Genomic DNA, 16,612 nt, shown 5'->3' with positions numbered 1-16,612 from the left:
ATGTAATTTTTAGCCAGTTTTTTTTGGAGATTCCTGAATTTTCACACTAAAATAAGCCTATTTTTTTACATCAGTAAGTATTTTAGCCCCTCAGACTAGCTGGAGAGGGGATTTTGGCACCCTCAAGATTGCTTTCAATGGGAAACCAAATACATAAATGTGCCTGTACTCTGTAAAAGCTGAGAACAAATCATGCCAGGTGCTATAAAATGGTCTAATGTACAGCAGGATGGCAGTTCAGCTTCACAGCTCCTGTCGAAAGGCAAAGCTCCTTCTCCCAGGAAAAACTGGATGTAGTTTTCAGTGCATTAGTGCTGAAGTGCCTTCATGCTAAAAATCTTGGACTGAGTCCCTGGATTGTCTTGAACTACAGGAAAAGAAGGAGCTGGCAGGACATAGACCACGGAGCTGTGAGAGGTTCTGACCCATCCCAGGAGATCCTAACTGCAGCTCTCGGATGCTGAAGCAGAATCTGGAGGAGATGAGACTCACCAGTGGCATCTTGATTGGTGTGTGTGCAGAAGTAGGGCTGGGCAAAGAGTTTTTTGTAGCACTTACCAAAAATTATATGTGGAGGCAGAAAAGTGAACTGGTGACTTCTAACCTGGTAAAATCTCTGGTGAGATTCTTCTAGGAAGGATATTCAGGATGTGGTGGAACTGAGGATGTGCTGGGTTTGGAGGCAGGGGTTGAGTAGTACGAAGGGTGGTGGTGGTTGGGCTGCTGGCACCAGGCTCAGTATTTTAACTGCAACAGAAATGAAATTGAAGACATTTATTTGGGAGGCTTCTGTGCTGCCAAAGTGGTGATATTTGGACTTTTATGAGACTTTTTGTTGTTTGTCTCATTGAGATTTCTGCATGAGACACAGTGTTCCTCGGTGGTGAGGGCTGATGTTGTGGTCTGGTCCCAGCAGGGCTGTACATGTTGAAATTTCAGCAGTGCTTTGCAAGAGCACCCTAATCCCACTCATTTGAATATTTACGTGCAGCATTACTAAGGGCAGTGCAAAATGGTTGGATTTTAAGTGTTTTGCTGTAAAGCACCAGGCATACAACATGGTTACTCCATTAAATGGCTGCAGTGAGGATTTTGTATGCATGGGGCATTGGAGGCTGCATGTCCAGGCTGGGAAGTGTAAGAGATGTTGCTCTGCCTGGCAGAAGGAAATGGGAGCTCTGCATTTCCCAGCAGAGTGACAATTCTGGTTGTGTCCCACTGGCTGCAGCAGGTGGTGGCTCATTTATTTTGTTGGATGAATAAAAGCCGACAGCACAAGTTAAGTAAATATGATGGAATACATTTCTGGGTACAGAAACTGCAGTTTTTGCTTAGAGGTGAAATCCATGCTTGTGCAAGGAAAATTTAAAAAAGCAACAATCAATCATCCTCTTTCTGTCCTTAAAATGTGGACTTCAATTTTGGCCCAGGATATGCAGTTGTTGTCTACAAAGGCTGGTATTGAGGCCAGGGTTTATTTATTTAGTAAACATAATGCCTGAGTTCATCAATTGATGTTTAAAAGCATTTACCAATGTTCTGATTGTGTGCTGGTCCATTACACTTTATGGAGTGTGAGGACCACAAACTTTGAAGAAAAAACTCGTGGTGCTTGCTTCATTTGTAGAAATTAGTCCTAATACTTGACATTATCAAGTTAGTGATAGTTGATATAACATTTTGAGAGTAATTAGGAGCATGAATTTATGCTCAGATGGATGTTCAATTAAAAACTGTGGCAGCTTTGAAGATCATGCTTGAATAATCCTGAGGCTGAAATGTGGGTTTGTACCCAAGTGAACCTTGACAGCAAATCTGGAGAGGGGGAAATGCTTTGGTAGCTCAGTTTTCCTCCTGTATGTTTTATGCCATCGTAGCCCTCTCCAGCATGCCCATGGGGGCACCAAAATGGAGGACTTTTGAAAAAGTGGAGATTTTCTGTTGAACCACAACACTTATTGCCTGTTCTGAGCCACATCTTTGGTGTCGAGGAGGCAGAGTTGAGCAGGGCTCAGTCTTCATGTGGTTTTTGGATGGATGATGGCTGATGGTGTGCAGTGGTTTAAAGGAAAAAACCAACAAGTTTTGGTGGGTGGAGGACACACACAGGGTAGAAGCATCACAGCAGAGCTTTTTGGTGCTTTTCTTGCATTGATACCCCAGCCCTCTTTTGTAGCTTCCTTACAGCAGCACAGATTAACACTGGACAACGTAACACTTGACATTAATTAATTCCCATTTTAAGCTTGCCTTGTTTTTTGGAAGAGGTTGTTCCACTTTCTGATCCAGCTGATACTTTGGAGAGACTGCAGGGGCATGGGTGCTTCTGGACTTGCTTCCAGGCTTTGGGCACAGGCACTGGAATCTGCATGGCCAAGGTGTCAGAGGTGGCTGATGCTGTGAAAGGGGTTTATTGCTGCCATGGCATCTTTAATGGATACAGGTTGGAAGTTGATTTCTTTTCTCTGTTGCATCTCTCACTTCCAGTTCTTGGTGTCTTCCTCCAGCCTGTCTGTATCTTTATTGCAAATTCAAGGACATCTGCAGTAGGGTGAAAATCAACTGGGTTTTCTAAACTATTTATGAAGGTTTCACAGCGAGTCTCAGTGCTGAGTAGTAGGTTGAATTAAAAGGGATGGTTGGCTGGTGAGGAGATGCCTGTTTTCCCCGGATGGTTTCATCTGCCAGGGTGAAGCTCTACAATCCATTGTTGTGAGCAAACTGTAGAAAAAGCAAACCTTTGCTACAATATCCCGGGGTGAACACTTACTGGTTCTACTCCGCCTGATTTTTGCGTGACTAAGTGCCCCTCATGGCTTACATTAACATATGTTTCCAAGAGGTTTATTTTGTTTTCGTAAATTTTACACGATATTAAGTTCTTAGCATTGTCTGTAAATGTTTGGGAGGTGTGCAAGGAGGCAGCAGATTCCTGGGAGAAGGATGCTGTGGGCACACAGGGATCTTTTTCCCCTTGGCTGGTACAGAGGGAAGCAGGAGCACTTCACCTTGGCAAAGCTGGGGCATTTCCTTAAAATACAAAATGAGGTGGTGATTCATCATATGAAGGCAGCTATAACTCCTAAATCCATGGCTTGAAATGCCTCAGCTTGCTTTCCCCTCCTCCAGCTCATGGGAGATGGGGCGTGCCATGGTCCAAGTGTTTACCCTGCTGGTGCTCTGTGGGCTTTAATTAAAGTGTCAGTACACAGGGGGACTTCCTGGGCAAGCCAACAAGGACAAATTTAGGGAGAGGAGGGTTTTTTTCTGCAGATCATGCTGTCTGAATGGATGGTGTCTAGCAACGTGCCTGTCCTCCCTGATGGCCACATCCAGGGGATGCTTCAGCCACAGCCTGGGGCTGCTGGGCTGTGCTTGCTTTTATTACTTTTTATGTTGCACACTCTTTCAAGTAAAGCTCTTTTTCGGCTGCTAGAACATGGGCTTGCTCAGGACGTATAAATTGTGTTAATAAATGAGTGAGGAGCCCTGGTGGGTGAATTGGCTTCCTGGTGAAGTCATAAATTTGGAGAGGATGATGCTGCCTTGCTCCACAGCCGGCGCGTGGGTTTGCTTCCCAGCGCCGTGCCTGGAAACCTGAGGGACCAGGGAGAGGTTCCCATGTCTGGTAATTTAGGGTTCTTGAGCTGAGATGGTGTGAAAGACCATCTCCAGTCTGCAGGAGGGCTGGGAGACCTGACACAAACCCCAGCTCATCATCACACACACTGCTGTGGGGGCAGGAGGAGCCTGCAATTTAGGAAAAGGTTCTATTTTTCCCTGTTTCTGCCATGATGCAGCTCTTCCCCTCTTCGCCTCTGCTGCTGGTTCTGTCCTTGTGTGTTAATTATCAATTAGCACACCAATGACAGGGCAGGAGCTGCCACTGCCTCTGTGTCTTCCACACCATATCTCACAAGATAGGGCCTTGGGCAGCTTCCACAGTAAATAGACATGTAAACTGGGAAATAGGGATGCTTCCCTTTGCCTCTTATGAGGATCAGCATTTGCTGGCTTTCCTGGAGGAAAAAGGTCTTTTCCTCAGGCTGCCTGGTTTGGAAGCAGAGCCCGGGTCCTGCAGCTGAGGGTGGAATGATTTGATATGAGCAATTTGGATGTGATGTTGGGTGATCCGTTTCTCAGGAAAGGAGGAAAGACTGGGAACTGCCTTGCTTGATGGCAGTTGTGTTGGTTTTAAGACCTCATAAATAGTTGGAGCTCTTTTATATTTTCACCATCTCTCCCAGGCATTTTCCCATTAGGATTAATGTAGTCGAGCACTGTGCAACAAACAGTTCATTGCAGTGATTTGCTGATTTCTTCAGTTGCTGAAAACTGTAAAAACCTCTTTAAAGCCTGCTAACCAAATCTTTCTGAAAAGAAACAAATTACTGGACAGAGTATTCACTCTGGTGAATTCACTATGGTGCCCTGCAGGCCAGGGGTCCTTGGTGTGTGCCCAGGGAGCTGGGGTGGGACCCAGGTGGGCTGAAGGCAGTGTGGGTACCCCACACACACTCCCATCATCTCAGCCAACACACTCCCATCATCTCAGCTCCAGCAGCCCATTTCCAGCCTAGTCATGCTCTGTGCTCAGGAGAGGCCCCAAGCTGGTTTTTTGTGCATGGCTGAGCATTAAAGGGTATTTCCAGCACTTATTTGCCAGGAAAATATGGCACTGAAGGCCCTGTAGTAATTAATTGTAGTGGCAGGAGGAAGGGGAGGGAATTGCTTTCTCATCATGGCTGCTGTGAAGATGCTCTTGAAAAAGCAACAAATAATGTGTGGATGCTGCCAGGGCGAAGAGATTGTTCAAGGATATTGTTCACTGCGAGGAAAACACTGTCACTGAGCAAAAGCAAACAAACTTCTCCCTTTTCTTTTGCAGGGTCGTCATGTTAAAACAGGCCAGCTTGCTGCTATTAAGGTTATGGACGTCACCGGGGTAATGTATCCTCCTCTTCCTCCTGCATTCTGAAATGACAGATAAGAGGGGAAAGGGGATGGGGTGTGATAATGTGTGGGGGTGGGTGGAAGACTGATGTTTCCTGGGGTGTGAATTGCCTTTGACTTAATGTGATGTGTGCCATTAAAAGGTTTTGGTTTTAATAAATACATGAGAAAAAAGGACATCTGGAAGAGTTTTGGAGATGAAGTTCTTCATGCTGAAACAGAGCAGCATCCAGTTCCAGCAGTGGCTCTTTAAATACCCTACTAAATTCTGAAGAAAGTCAGAGAATGATTTGGGTTGGAAGGGACCTTAAAGATCATCCATTTGCAATCCCTGCCATGGGACACCTTCCACTATCCCAGGTTGCTCCAAGCCCCATCCAACCTGGCCTTGGACACTCCCAGGGATGGGGCAGTCACAGCTTCTCTGGGCAACCTGTGCCAGGGCCTCACCACCCTCACAGGGAAGAATTTTTTCCCAGTATCCCATTTAACCCTGCCCCCTGTCAATTTGAATCCATTCCCTCTTGTCCTATTGTATATGACTTTGTCAAAAGTAGCAACAGGATTGTGTATTCATAACTCATTTCTGGTTTTCTGCATCCATGATTTTCACTGGAGAGCTTTTGTTCACCAAAAATATGTTGCAATTATTGTAATGAATAACTTCACGAGGCAAGTCAAATAATTCCTGTGCATCCTGCTGAGAAAGAGGAAGAAAACCACACCACCCTGGTCTCAAAGGTGGCTCTTTTGAAACTTGTGTCAGACTGAGAACCAAGAATTCACAAATCATCAAATTAATAACAAAATTAAGGGGGAAGGATGGTTTCACCATTTCCCAGTTGCCACAAAAGAAAAAAATATTTAAAGATGCATTTAGGAGCGTGAAGATGCTTTTTCTTGAGTATTTTTTTTCTAAGTGCAGTACTATCCCTCCCAAAGTTCCTGCACTGGAAACCATGCCAGGCTTGGGAGTAAGAATGTGTTTTGTTGTGTTTCGGTTTTTGTTGTGGTTTTTTTTTTTTTGACTGGAATAATAACACATTTCAAAATTAGGACTAGATCACAATCTGCCCACCTTAATTTTTGAGTTAATATTTTAGTAGCTTTCAGGAGCTCAGCACATGCAGAAGTGACTCTTTGTGAAAGCAGTCAGCTGGCCTTGGGAATCTGTTTTGAAATACCTTAGATGTTGTGGTGTGGTATTAATATCTGTGGGACCTTTGTCCAGGTTATTTTTGGTGCTAACAAGTGAAATGGTGTGTGGAAATAAGTCTGTAAATGTGAATGAGATTTGTTCCTGTTTACTTGTAGTATCTACAAGTGCCATTTATCTCGTTCTCGTGGGAAGCAGGCTCCAAGGGAATAGGCAAACCCACCAAGCATAAACCCATGGCATAAATAGCAGTGAAATTCCCATGGGATGAAGTCTGATGTTAGAATGAATTTTAGCTGAGAAATCAAAATATTACTCTGAGGCCAAACACAGGCTTAGATATGAATCCACACTTAATTCAGTTGTTTTAAAATACTTCCCAGGAAGGATATTGGAGAAAAGTACCTGAAATCTGATACTGCCCAATAATAATTTCATACACATTTTTAAGTAGATGTCCCTGATCTAAGGCTTTACCTTGTAAAGTCGGGTCTCGTGTGAATGTACAAGGTGTAAATCAGATATTTGTCATGGGATGTGGCTTTTGGATATTTAGGTATTTTCTCCTTAGGCTGCTTTTAGGCAGGAAAGGCTCATTCAGGGCAGGAGCAGGCTTGGGCAGGATGGGCAGTGACCACAGTGCAGGCAGTGCTGACCTGTGCTCTGCTAAGGGCTGTCTGGGCTTCATAGCTCTTGGTGCTGAAGGTACTTCTAGAGCCTGCAGGAATGGTCTTGGGCATTGCTGGAAGAATTTCCAAAGCTGATCCCTGCATCGTGCCTACAGCCATGCTCAGCACCTGCTCCAGGCTCAGTGCAAATGCTGCTGCTGAAAACCCAAACTCAGTCCTTGGCCTCCTCCTCACACACAGTTTCAGAGCTGCCACTGCTCTATTTGATCCTGACCTTCCATCCCACCTGTTTTTCCAGGATATCCCTGGTGGCAGTGTGTTTTTCAGCAGTCAGCAGAGAACAGAATTAGTGGGGCCATCCCAGCCATAGCCATCTGCAGCTTGTGGAGTGTGCAGCCCAGGTTGGATGGAGCTCTGAGCAACCTGGTCTAGTGGAAGGTGTCCCTGCCCACGGGGGGGTTGGAACTAGGTGATCTTCAAGGTCTCTTCCAGCCCCCAAACCCTGATGATTCTGTGCTCAGTGAGCTCCCAGGCAGCATTTCATCCTGACCACTTGCTTTGTGCTAAACCCCAGCAGGCTCCTGACAGTGATGCTTTGTTTTACTCATCTCTGCTCTTACTAATTATCTGTTTGGGAAGATTGCAGAATAGAACAATCCTCAAATTGCAGTACTTCATCAGTTTGGGCAGCTGCTCTCTCTGAATTAAGGTTCAGATTCCTTTTCCAGGGGCTGGTCCTGCTGTGTGCTGCATGACCTACATCCAGCAATGGATGTAACAATCATTTGATGGAGGCAAAGTGAGGCAGCAAAGCCTGGCCTGTGGCATTTGTTGGCTTTGGGATTGGAGTAGTTGCAGCAGCTTGCTGTGATGATTCCATTTTCTTCCCTACCTCTCTGGATTTGCTGAGGATGATTGTTCTCAGTAGTCCTGCTTGGAGCAGGAGTTTGGGCTGGAGCCCCTGAGCCTGTCCATGCAGACACATCCCAGGTGCCATCCACAGATCTTGTGCTTTGGAGGCTTTTTCCACCCATTTTGAGTTCTTCAGCTTGAAGATGGAGTCTTTAGACCAAGTGTCCTTCTGGCTTGCCTCCATTTTTTCCTAGAGGGCCAGGCATGAATGGAGGGATGACTGAAAAGTTGGCTGGGTGCTGAGAGAGCTGGTGGAAGTCTGTGCTGAGTGCTGCTCCTTGATCCAAGCACTGTCGAGCATCCAGCTGCTTTTCAGTTGTTGTTGCAAAGGACTTCAATTAATAGAATCATCTCTGATAACCTTCATGTTATATGCCCTGGTTTCCTGGACAAATGAAAGCAAGGAGAGTTGTGTTGACTGCTTGAAGAGAGGTGATAAAGATTCTTCCAGAATAGTCCCCTGGTTTCCTTTGTAATATTTGAGCCTGCTCCCCCTCCTCTTTGGTGCTTATACCCTCCATGTTCTTACCAAAAATAAAACTGGAGGTTGTTTATACAAGCTCCATCCAGATATTTCTTGTTCTTCCTGTCTTCACCTTTGCTGTTCTTCCCTGAAAGGTATTTTGGGAGGAAAGATGTATTTCTGTCTGTGTTGGGTGACACCTGGTCAGGGGGCACTGCTGCTCAAGAGTAGCTGCTCCTGCAGCTCTGCTGCTCTCTGGGTGCCTTGTCCTTTGCCCATTTGTAAAACTGAGGTCAGGAGAGGCAGGTGAGGGACACAGGGGAATAAAGGAGAATAAAGAACAAACAACCCTTCTGCTCCTTTATAATAAAGCTCACTGACATCAAGGTGCTAAGTGCTTCCTGTGGAAATACAGGGGGCTGGAACTCAGCTTAAAATAAAACCAGGGCACATTTGATGGGTGTGAGAACAAAGAGGTGGGACATCAAAACAGGTATTGGTGTGGCTCCTGTGCCTCTGCTGCTTCAGCTAAAGCCACTTTGCAGGTGGGACAGAGAGGGGCTGGGACAGCTCATGGGAATGGTGCTTGTCACCAGGACTGAGTTACTCTGATGGAGTTTGTGGGCAGGCAGCCCCTGCCTGCTCCCCATGTGGTGCCACCCCACCACCAGCAACTCCTGGTGTCTCCAGAGGTCTTGTGCTGCTTCAGCGTGGGCAGGAGTGATGTGCCAGGGAGCTGGGGGCACAGGAGCCCTTCTGCCATGCAGTGGTTTGTAGAAAAACACCTTCTTGGGCCTCTGGTGTGAGGGTGTGTTAATGCATCACTGGGGTAACACAGGTATGGTTGACCCTCAGAGCAGCATGAGTCTCCAGAGCAGTTCTCAGGCTCCCAGCATCTGCTGCAAAGTGGCTCTAAAAAATGATGCAAAAAACCTGGGAGGTCAGTCAGGAATGGGGTGCTTGGAAGTTCACCCATGTGCAAAGACAGACTGTGAAGTGCAGTCTCCTAATGCCTCTGGTTTTGTCTTTCTTTTCTTTTCACCTCATCCCAGGATGAAGAGGAAGAGATCAAACAAGAAATTAACATGCTGAAGAAGTATTCTCATCACCGAAATATTGCTACGTATTATGGTGCTTTTATTAAAAAGAACCCACCAGGCATGGATGATCAGCTCTGGGTAAGTTGCTTTCTTTTCTCTAAAATAACTGGGATTTAATAGAGATTTTTTTACTCTGAATTGTCCTCTTACCAGCACCCAGCTTACACAGAACCCCTTCTTTTGCATTCATCTTTTTCAAAGCCATAGCTTTGATCAGGCTCTTGCTGCACTGCAAAACACATCTCCATTTTGCTATCAAATCTTTGCAGGCTGATTGTAAACCCATTTTTATTCTGAAGTGTCATTAGCAATATCTTTATTACAATAGTCAGTTGGAAATCATTCCAGCTTCTGGTAGAGAGAGCTGAGAACATCTCTGGGAAGATGGAGGCTGAGGGTGACTCCTGCCAGCTCTTGGCAGTGCCTCTTGTGCTTCACATGTTGTGGAGCCTGTGCAGGCAGATAAAGAGGAGGGGGACAGTGAGGGGAGGTCAGGGGGATGTGTGGCTGCTCAGATGCCTGATGTTTCTGAAGGGTGCTGAGCTGCTTTGCATCTCCACAGATCCTCAGCTGCCTCCTCCTGCTGCTTCCCTTGTCAGGGCCTTCTTGGTTATTAATTCAGCATTCCCAGAGCAAGGAGGATGGAGTTTAAATCTGCTCTCTCCCTGGGGAGAGGCAGAGCATCAGAGCCCACTCCCTTCAGCAGCAGCTGGTGCACAGGGGGCCGGGCAGGGCAGTGGCACCATGAGTCAGGGCTCTGGTCATTGCTGTAAAATTAATTAAAGTTGTTGTGCTGTGTTCTGAGCTTGGCTGTGCTGGTTGGAGTCTCTGGAGCAGCAGCCTGCAGTGCCACTGACCATCAGAGCAGCAGTGTAGGACCCTGCTTTCCTTACAGGTCTCTTGGAGAGAAGGCTGTACAACGACCTGGGTGTTGTCATGTGGTGGAAAAAGTCTTTATTTCCTCACAGTCTTGTAAATCCAGTAAATTCTGCCTTACCCATGTGAGGGGCTTTTTAAGTCTGTGCCCAGTGTTGGGACTGGTGGAGGTATTCCTGGGAAAGCTCCCCAGCCCTGGAGGAGAGGTGTGCTGGTGCCACTGTGTTAAATAGCTGTTGTTTCAGGATCTGATTGAATTAGGACTCGTGTGAACTCTATCAGTCTTGCCTCACAGATAAAGGCTTGTTTATTTTTCATTGGCTCTTTGTTGAAATAAAACGGTTTCTGATAATGCCCAAGTAATTCTTTTTATCGACACTCTGGAGGCTGATACGGAAATAAAAAATAGGGAACTCTTTTCAGTGGAGATTAAGATCTCTCAGAAACGTGGCAGGCTTCCGACATGAGGTATTGTCAGTGCTGCTGCTCCATTCCAGAGCAGCCACTTGCCCTGAAAGATGAGCTCAAGCTCACTAAAACAACCCTGTTTTCAGAAATTAGGGAGCTGTGCAAAGAGTGTTATAGCAGATGCATCACAAATCTGCTATGTTAGGCAAAAAAAAAAGGAAGCAAAAGTCATAGGGACAACCTTCATGGAACATTTAAAAAGAAATTTAAAAATATGAGGTAGGTTTATTCTTGTGTTGGATAATACATTGCATTCTGGGGTGCTGTGGGTCTTCAGGAGGGTTTGTACACCTCCAGCTGAGGTGAGGAGGTCCTGCTCTGGTGCAAGGGAACAGCGTGAGGGTGGGCTGCAGAATCTGGGGAAGTTCCCAGGGGATGTGAGGATCCAGATAATCAGTTAACTGCTGCTTCTCAGAGTTAAACTCATTAAATCCCCCTTGCTCTTCTCAAATCTAAGCTATGGGATACCAGGCTATGCATAACTCAGAGAGGTTGTTGAGGTATTTTGGGGTGGGTGAATTTTAAATGGTGGGAGATGAAGCATTCATTTAGAAGTGTGAGCTGGATGGGGAGGTGACCCCATCCCAAAGGACCCCTGCCCTGAGCACTGCTGGAAGCTGCAGGCACTGTGACTGTATGGACACTGTGCCCCTGTGCAGGGTTGTGGAGGTGCCACTCAGCTGGACACTTGTCATCTGCCCTTGCTGTCCCCTGTGCACTGGGGCCATGGACAGAGCAGCAGGCACAGGGGCTGTGCAGAGTGGGGGGGCTGAGCAAAGGCTGGCAGCAACCCGGAGCCCACCCAGGGCAGGGCAGAGCCCACACAGTCCCCAGGGCCAGCGCTGGCTCCGATGGATGGGCTGCCATGGCAACCCTGCCTGCAGCTGCATCTGTCACCAAGGGGGACAAATTGCTAATAGGCAGGTTGCCAGATACCCACGTGGTAGGGTGGCCTCTGGGGTGTCCTCTGCAGCTGATAATCTGGGCCAGTGTGGGGGAGAAAGGAATGAGGGTGATGTGGGAACAGCCCCTCGGTCAGGGTGGCAGTGCTGCAGCTGTGCAGTGCTCAGGGCTGTGATTGTGTGGTTGCAATGTGTTTTATCACTCTGTTGAGCTCTAGGGGCCCATTGAATTGCTTTAGGGTGATGTGAACAGAGTCACACCAGGGATCTGGAGAGCAGAAATGGGGACAGCAAGGCTCTGTTGAAAATCGAGCCTGAGCTGTCAAAGCACTGGGTTACACCTGTGCAGCTCTGAGCAGGATTGCTCTTAATCTGCTCATATACCCTGAAAAATATTTTTGGGCAGTTGCTGATTCTTTGCATTACAGAAATTAGATCATGAAACGTTTGAGAGGGGTCAGTTTTCAGTCGAGCTGTATCTCTCTTTAGTCTCTCCAAGCTCTGCAGTCCCTGGGGAGTGTGAGAGGATCAGGGCTGCTCCTCTGGCCCCTGACCGAGAGCTCAGGGTTACCAGAGCAGATTTCTTCTGCTGTCTGGCAGAGTAATCCAGCTCAATTTAACTCTCACTGCTCTTCAAAGCAACGTCAGTGCTGTAAACACTGTGAGCCCAGCTCCTTTTGCTGCCATCCCTAACCCAAAGACATCAGCCTGCTCAGGACTCGTGGTGTCAGCTGCCTTCCCAGGGGGCATGACTTGCTTGGCTGGGCTTGACATCCAGGGAGATGCAGGCAAGTCATTTCTTGAGGAACTCGTGTGAGAGCACTTGGATGCTGCTGTTGGAGAGGAGAGAGCAGAGCAGGGTTGACCCCCGTGCTCCCACCTGGGTGTGTGGCTGCCGTGTCAGCCTGCTCCCACCCCAGCACCAACAGCAACAATGAAAACCTGGCCTCGTCTCACTGCTGAATTCTTTAGCTGCTGCTTAACACCAATTTGATTGTTATTTCTGTTTCTGAAATGGGCATCTGCTTTTCTGCTGATCCCCCAAGGGAAGGTCTCTGTGTTTTTAATGCTCCATCCCTGCCTCCAGGTGCCACCATGTGGGGCATGAGGGACTCCTTTGCATGGGAGCCAGGCTGAGGGGTGGGATGAGGAATTTGAGTGGCCTGGGTGTATGGGACCATGTTGCACCCAGGTTCTGTTTACACACACAGCAGAAGGATTGATTTCCAGCGGCATTTAGCCTGAGGGTGTTGTGTGCTTCTTTCCTGTAACTTCAAAGAAGTCAAATTGTTCCTGAGCTGAGGCGTAGGAGCACAGAAGGATTTGTCTTATGTAGTAAAATATTTAATTTGGGGAGTTCCTCTGGACAAGCTGGAGCAGTTCACTGCAGGATGAATTGGGGTTGGTGTTCTGGAGATGCTTGGGTTTGAGCTCTTCCAGGTAATACACAGCAGTGATTGGGACAGAGGTCTTGCCATTCCCTAACTGAGGAAAGTAGTGGTTGATTTGAAAACTGAAAAGGCTCTTTAAACAAAAAAATCATGAGACAGCAGGACACAGAGATTTACAGCTGCAGCTTCTGAATTTGCCTTGCTTATGAAGTTTGCTGTCACTCTGGTATGAAGAGTTAAGTAAATGCTAAATGAACTGTATTTAAAAATACTTCTTCAATAAATGTCCTTGCAAATTAAATTTCAGGAGATGATCTTACCTTTAGCCCATCTTGATGATAATTTTAATTATGGTTAATATAAATTCAATATGCGTTTCCAGTTTATTGTCTTACTCCATCATGGCTTCATCCCTTAAGAGAATTGGTAATGATGCAAATGTGTGAGGGCAGTTGTTCCATTATTCCCCATTCAGTGAGCAGTGAGTAACTAGGACTTAGGCCTTGTCAGTGACCCAACTGGATGGCTTGGCTGCTGCTGAGGTGGAAGAGCTGTAGGTGCCTTCCTTGCCTTTGCATGGGGCAGATTTTGGTCAGTGACCCATCCATTTCTACCATTTCTTCCATTTCTTCCATTTCTTCCATTTCTTGAAGCCATTTTCATGACTTAACAGGGATATTCCAAGAATTTTTCAGCACCAGTTCAGGAAGAAAAGAGAAACTTAACACCAAAACTAAAGATAGCAGTGTGGTCAAAGCCAAGTAAGGTATAGTCTGCTCAAGTATTTTATTTAGCCTGAAGGTTTATGGCAGTCCTGTGTCTGGATTTTATGATCATTTTAATTTATGATAGTCTTAAATCACTGCACTTGTGCAATTTGGTCAGGAGTAACCCTTCTGCTGTTTTAATTTTCTTCTTGGCCTGTGCTTTTAATTGTGATGTCACTTGCTTGGAGAACGTTAAATGCCATGTCAGCCTCATGTGATAAGAAACTTGAAACATGCACATTGAAGAATCTGGCAAGGGAATGTCTTCAAGTAGGAAGCAGATCTAATTGGAAAACCTGATTTCACATCGGAGAGGAAGGCACCTGCCCAGGCCTTGGAGGAGGATTGTTGCACACACAGGGTGTGCTCACTTTCTGGAACACGCTGGTGGCTCCTGCACACCCTGGGATCTGTGAAATCCCAGGGAGGCAGACTCACATCCCGTGCTATTTTTGTAATGTTTATTTCACAGTTGTTCAATGACAAGATTAAGTTTGGGCTGGGTTAGCTCATTACATTTCTACATTTGATATTCTGAAACTTTGGAAGTGGTACAAGTGGCAGTGGCCAGTCATGTTGGAACCAGCCTGAGCAGTAGGACAGCAGCTCTCTCCTGGGAAGCCTGACACTGCTTGGCAGCCTTCCCCTCAGAGGAGGATTCCTGCTCAAAGACACAGTCAGAACCAAAGTTTGTCTGGTTAAATAAAAAATAAAAGTTAAAACATACACCTGTTTCCTAAGTCATAGGAAGCTTTCTAATATCTGCCTCAGTGCCTTTGTATTTTCAGGTTTGAAGAACTTGCATGCAAGAGAAAGAGTTTTGTTTTATTGCTGTTGATACTAAACATTGATCAGAAGTATAAAGTAGGGCATGTAGGGGTAGGGTTTGAGATTCTGATCTCCTCCACTGATTCTCAGCACTGGACTGATTCCTCTTTCTTGCTCCTAATCTTTTGGAGAGCCACAAGCCTCTCAAGCCTTCCAGCCTTTTACTGCTTCATTTTCTAACAAACCCCAAATGGATTGCAGGCTGATAGGTCCAGGATGATGTTCCAATGGCTCTGTCTAGCACCGTGGGGTCCCCACAAAAGCAGTGCCAATGTCAGGATGCTGCTGCTGGTGTCACTGCACGACATTTCTGTCATTAATGACATTCCTGTTCCCTTTGGCAGCTGGTGATGGAGTTCTGCGGCGCGGGCTCCGTCACCGACCTCATCAAGAACACGAAGGGGAACACCTTGAAGGAGGAGTGGATTGCCTACATCTGCAGAGAGATTTTGCGGGTACGTGTCCAGGGGGAGCTGAATGTTCTTGGGAATGTGGCAGTTCAGGGCTCAGGGGACACAGGAAGCCTTTGGCTCCGCAGATTTCGTGGATGCTGTGCTGCCATGGGCTGGAGCCTCTGCGGTGCCAGCAGGCGTGAATGATTCATGTGCCTGTATGATGCATAATAAATAAGCCCTGCTTAATGCCCTTTAGCTCTGTTAGTTGCCTGAATTTTAACCCTTTTTTTCCTTCAACAAAAATATAATCTACTATTAGCATTAAAAGGGCAAAGATTTATTTATGCTAGATTTATGTTTTTAGTTATGCTAGATTTATGTTTTTAGTTAACAGAAAGGTGAGGACTAATATAGTCTGTGGAAAGAAGAATCTTCATGATTAAAAAGCATCCTATGTTTTTTTTAAATCCACATGTCTGATTTTAATGAGGATGCTGCAGCTTTTATACTCACAATATAAATGTTTGACTGAGATGTCTTAAAATGGGCCATGCCAGAGTTTCATGTACTGGGAGCTGGCAGCTTCAGCAAAGACTTTCCTGCATTTTGCATTGCTGAGGTTAGAGGATGAGGTTGTAATGGCTGCCCTACATTAAAATCTATTGCTCTGTGAGCTGAAGATTTGTTCAAGAGAAAACAGGAATATTTGGCATGTGAAGGAAACCTGTACAAGAGCCATCAAGTGATAGGATGTGAGGAAAAGGTCTCAAATCGCACTAGGGGAGATTTAGGAAAAATTTCTTCAGTAAAGGGGTTGTTAAGCACTGGAACAGGCTGTCCAGGGAAGGCTGGATCCCCATCCCTGGGGGGATTTGAAAGGGATGTGACTGTGCCACTTAGGGACATGGTTTTGTGGTGGCCTTGGCAGTTGTCAGGGTTATAACATAGTCTTAAAAGTCTTTTCCAAGCTAGACAATTGTTTGATTCTGTGAATGAAAATGAGGCAGAATGATCTCTCCAAATGGATGTGCCTGACACTGGGGCTGTCACGGGTGTCCAGAGGTGACACAGCATTTCTGCCTTGACCCTGAATGTCACTGTCTACGCCAGAGTGATGTGCAGAAGTGCTGGTGCTGTAACTCATCAGCTTTTCTGTGGACACTGCTTTAAGTGCCAGGAGGTCACAGTTACATGGGCTTATTTTAAGAGTATGAGCTCCATGAGCCTGTTTCTTAAAACAGTCCCTGGCAGTGAGTCAAAACCCAGCCTATGACTCATGTCCCAGGGCCAGCATTGGGTGTCACCTACTGCATTTTGGCCACACATTGGGGTGATGGTGGGTGGCCTCTGTGGGGTGTGGGGTGAAGAAAGTCTCCCAGCTTCACACTGCAGAATGTGGCTCAGGCTTGGTTCAGGCAGTGATGGACTGTTAGAATTCTAACACGAAGCTCAATCCCACACTGTTAAAGGATTTTTTAAAATCCTGTGGAATTTTTGTTTTGCCTCAAATGCTCAAAGGTGCCGGTAACCAAGTGTAATATGGCTAAAAAAAGGACTCCTGTACAGATATAATCTGTTCCACAGTTTTCCCAAGGTAATGAGCATAAAATGACTAATAACTACCAGAAGCGATAGCAGAAATCCTTTTCTTCCTCAAATACGAATGTTTAATGTGAAATGCAAACCTAGTGCAAAATTAGTTTTTGAAGTAATCCATATTTTTCCTAAGCGGGCAAGCTGGGTGGATTTTGCTTTAAAACTGAAATAATAAA

The 16,612-nt window shown here is 46.1% G+C and overlaps 1 protein-coding gene across 4 annotated transcripts in view; it reads left to right on the top strand.

Annotated features, from left to right (window-relative positions):
• Positions 1–16,612, top strand: part of TNIK (TRAF2 and NCK interacting kinase) — a 149,575-nt gene that overhangs the window by 72,760 nt on the left and 60,203 nt on the right. For all 4 annotated transcript variants that reach the window (XM_030226942.2, XM_050977929.1, XM_050977928.1 and 1 more), the window contains exons 3-5: positions 4,889–4,945; positions 9,166–9,291; positions 14,790–14,900. In XM_030226942.2, the coding sequence (XP_030082802.2) occupies positions 4,889–4,945; positions 9,166–9,291; positions 14,790–14,900 (294 nt within the window). The remainder of the gene's footprint in view (positions 1–4,888; positions 4,946–9,165; positions 9,292–14,789; positions 14,901–16,612) is intronic.

Source organism: Serinus canaria, chromosome 9 (assembly GCF_022539315.1).
Source record: "Serinus canaria isolate serCan28SL12 chromosome 9, serCan2020, whole genome shotgun sequence".
In the NCBI taxonomy this organism is placed as follows: Eukaryota; Metazoa; Chordata; class Aves; order Passeriformes; family Fringillidae; genus Serinus; species Serinus canaria.
Note: the sequence above shows the minus strand (reverse complement) of the source record. Positions and strands in the feature narration are given on the sequence as shown.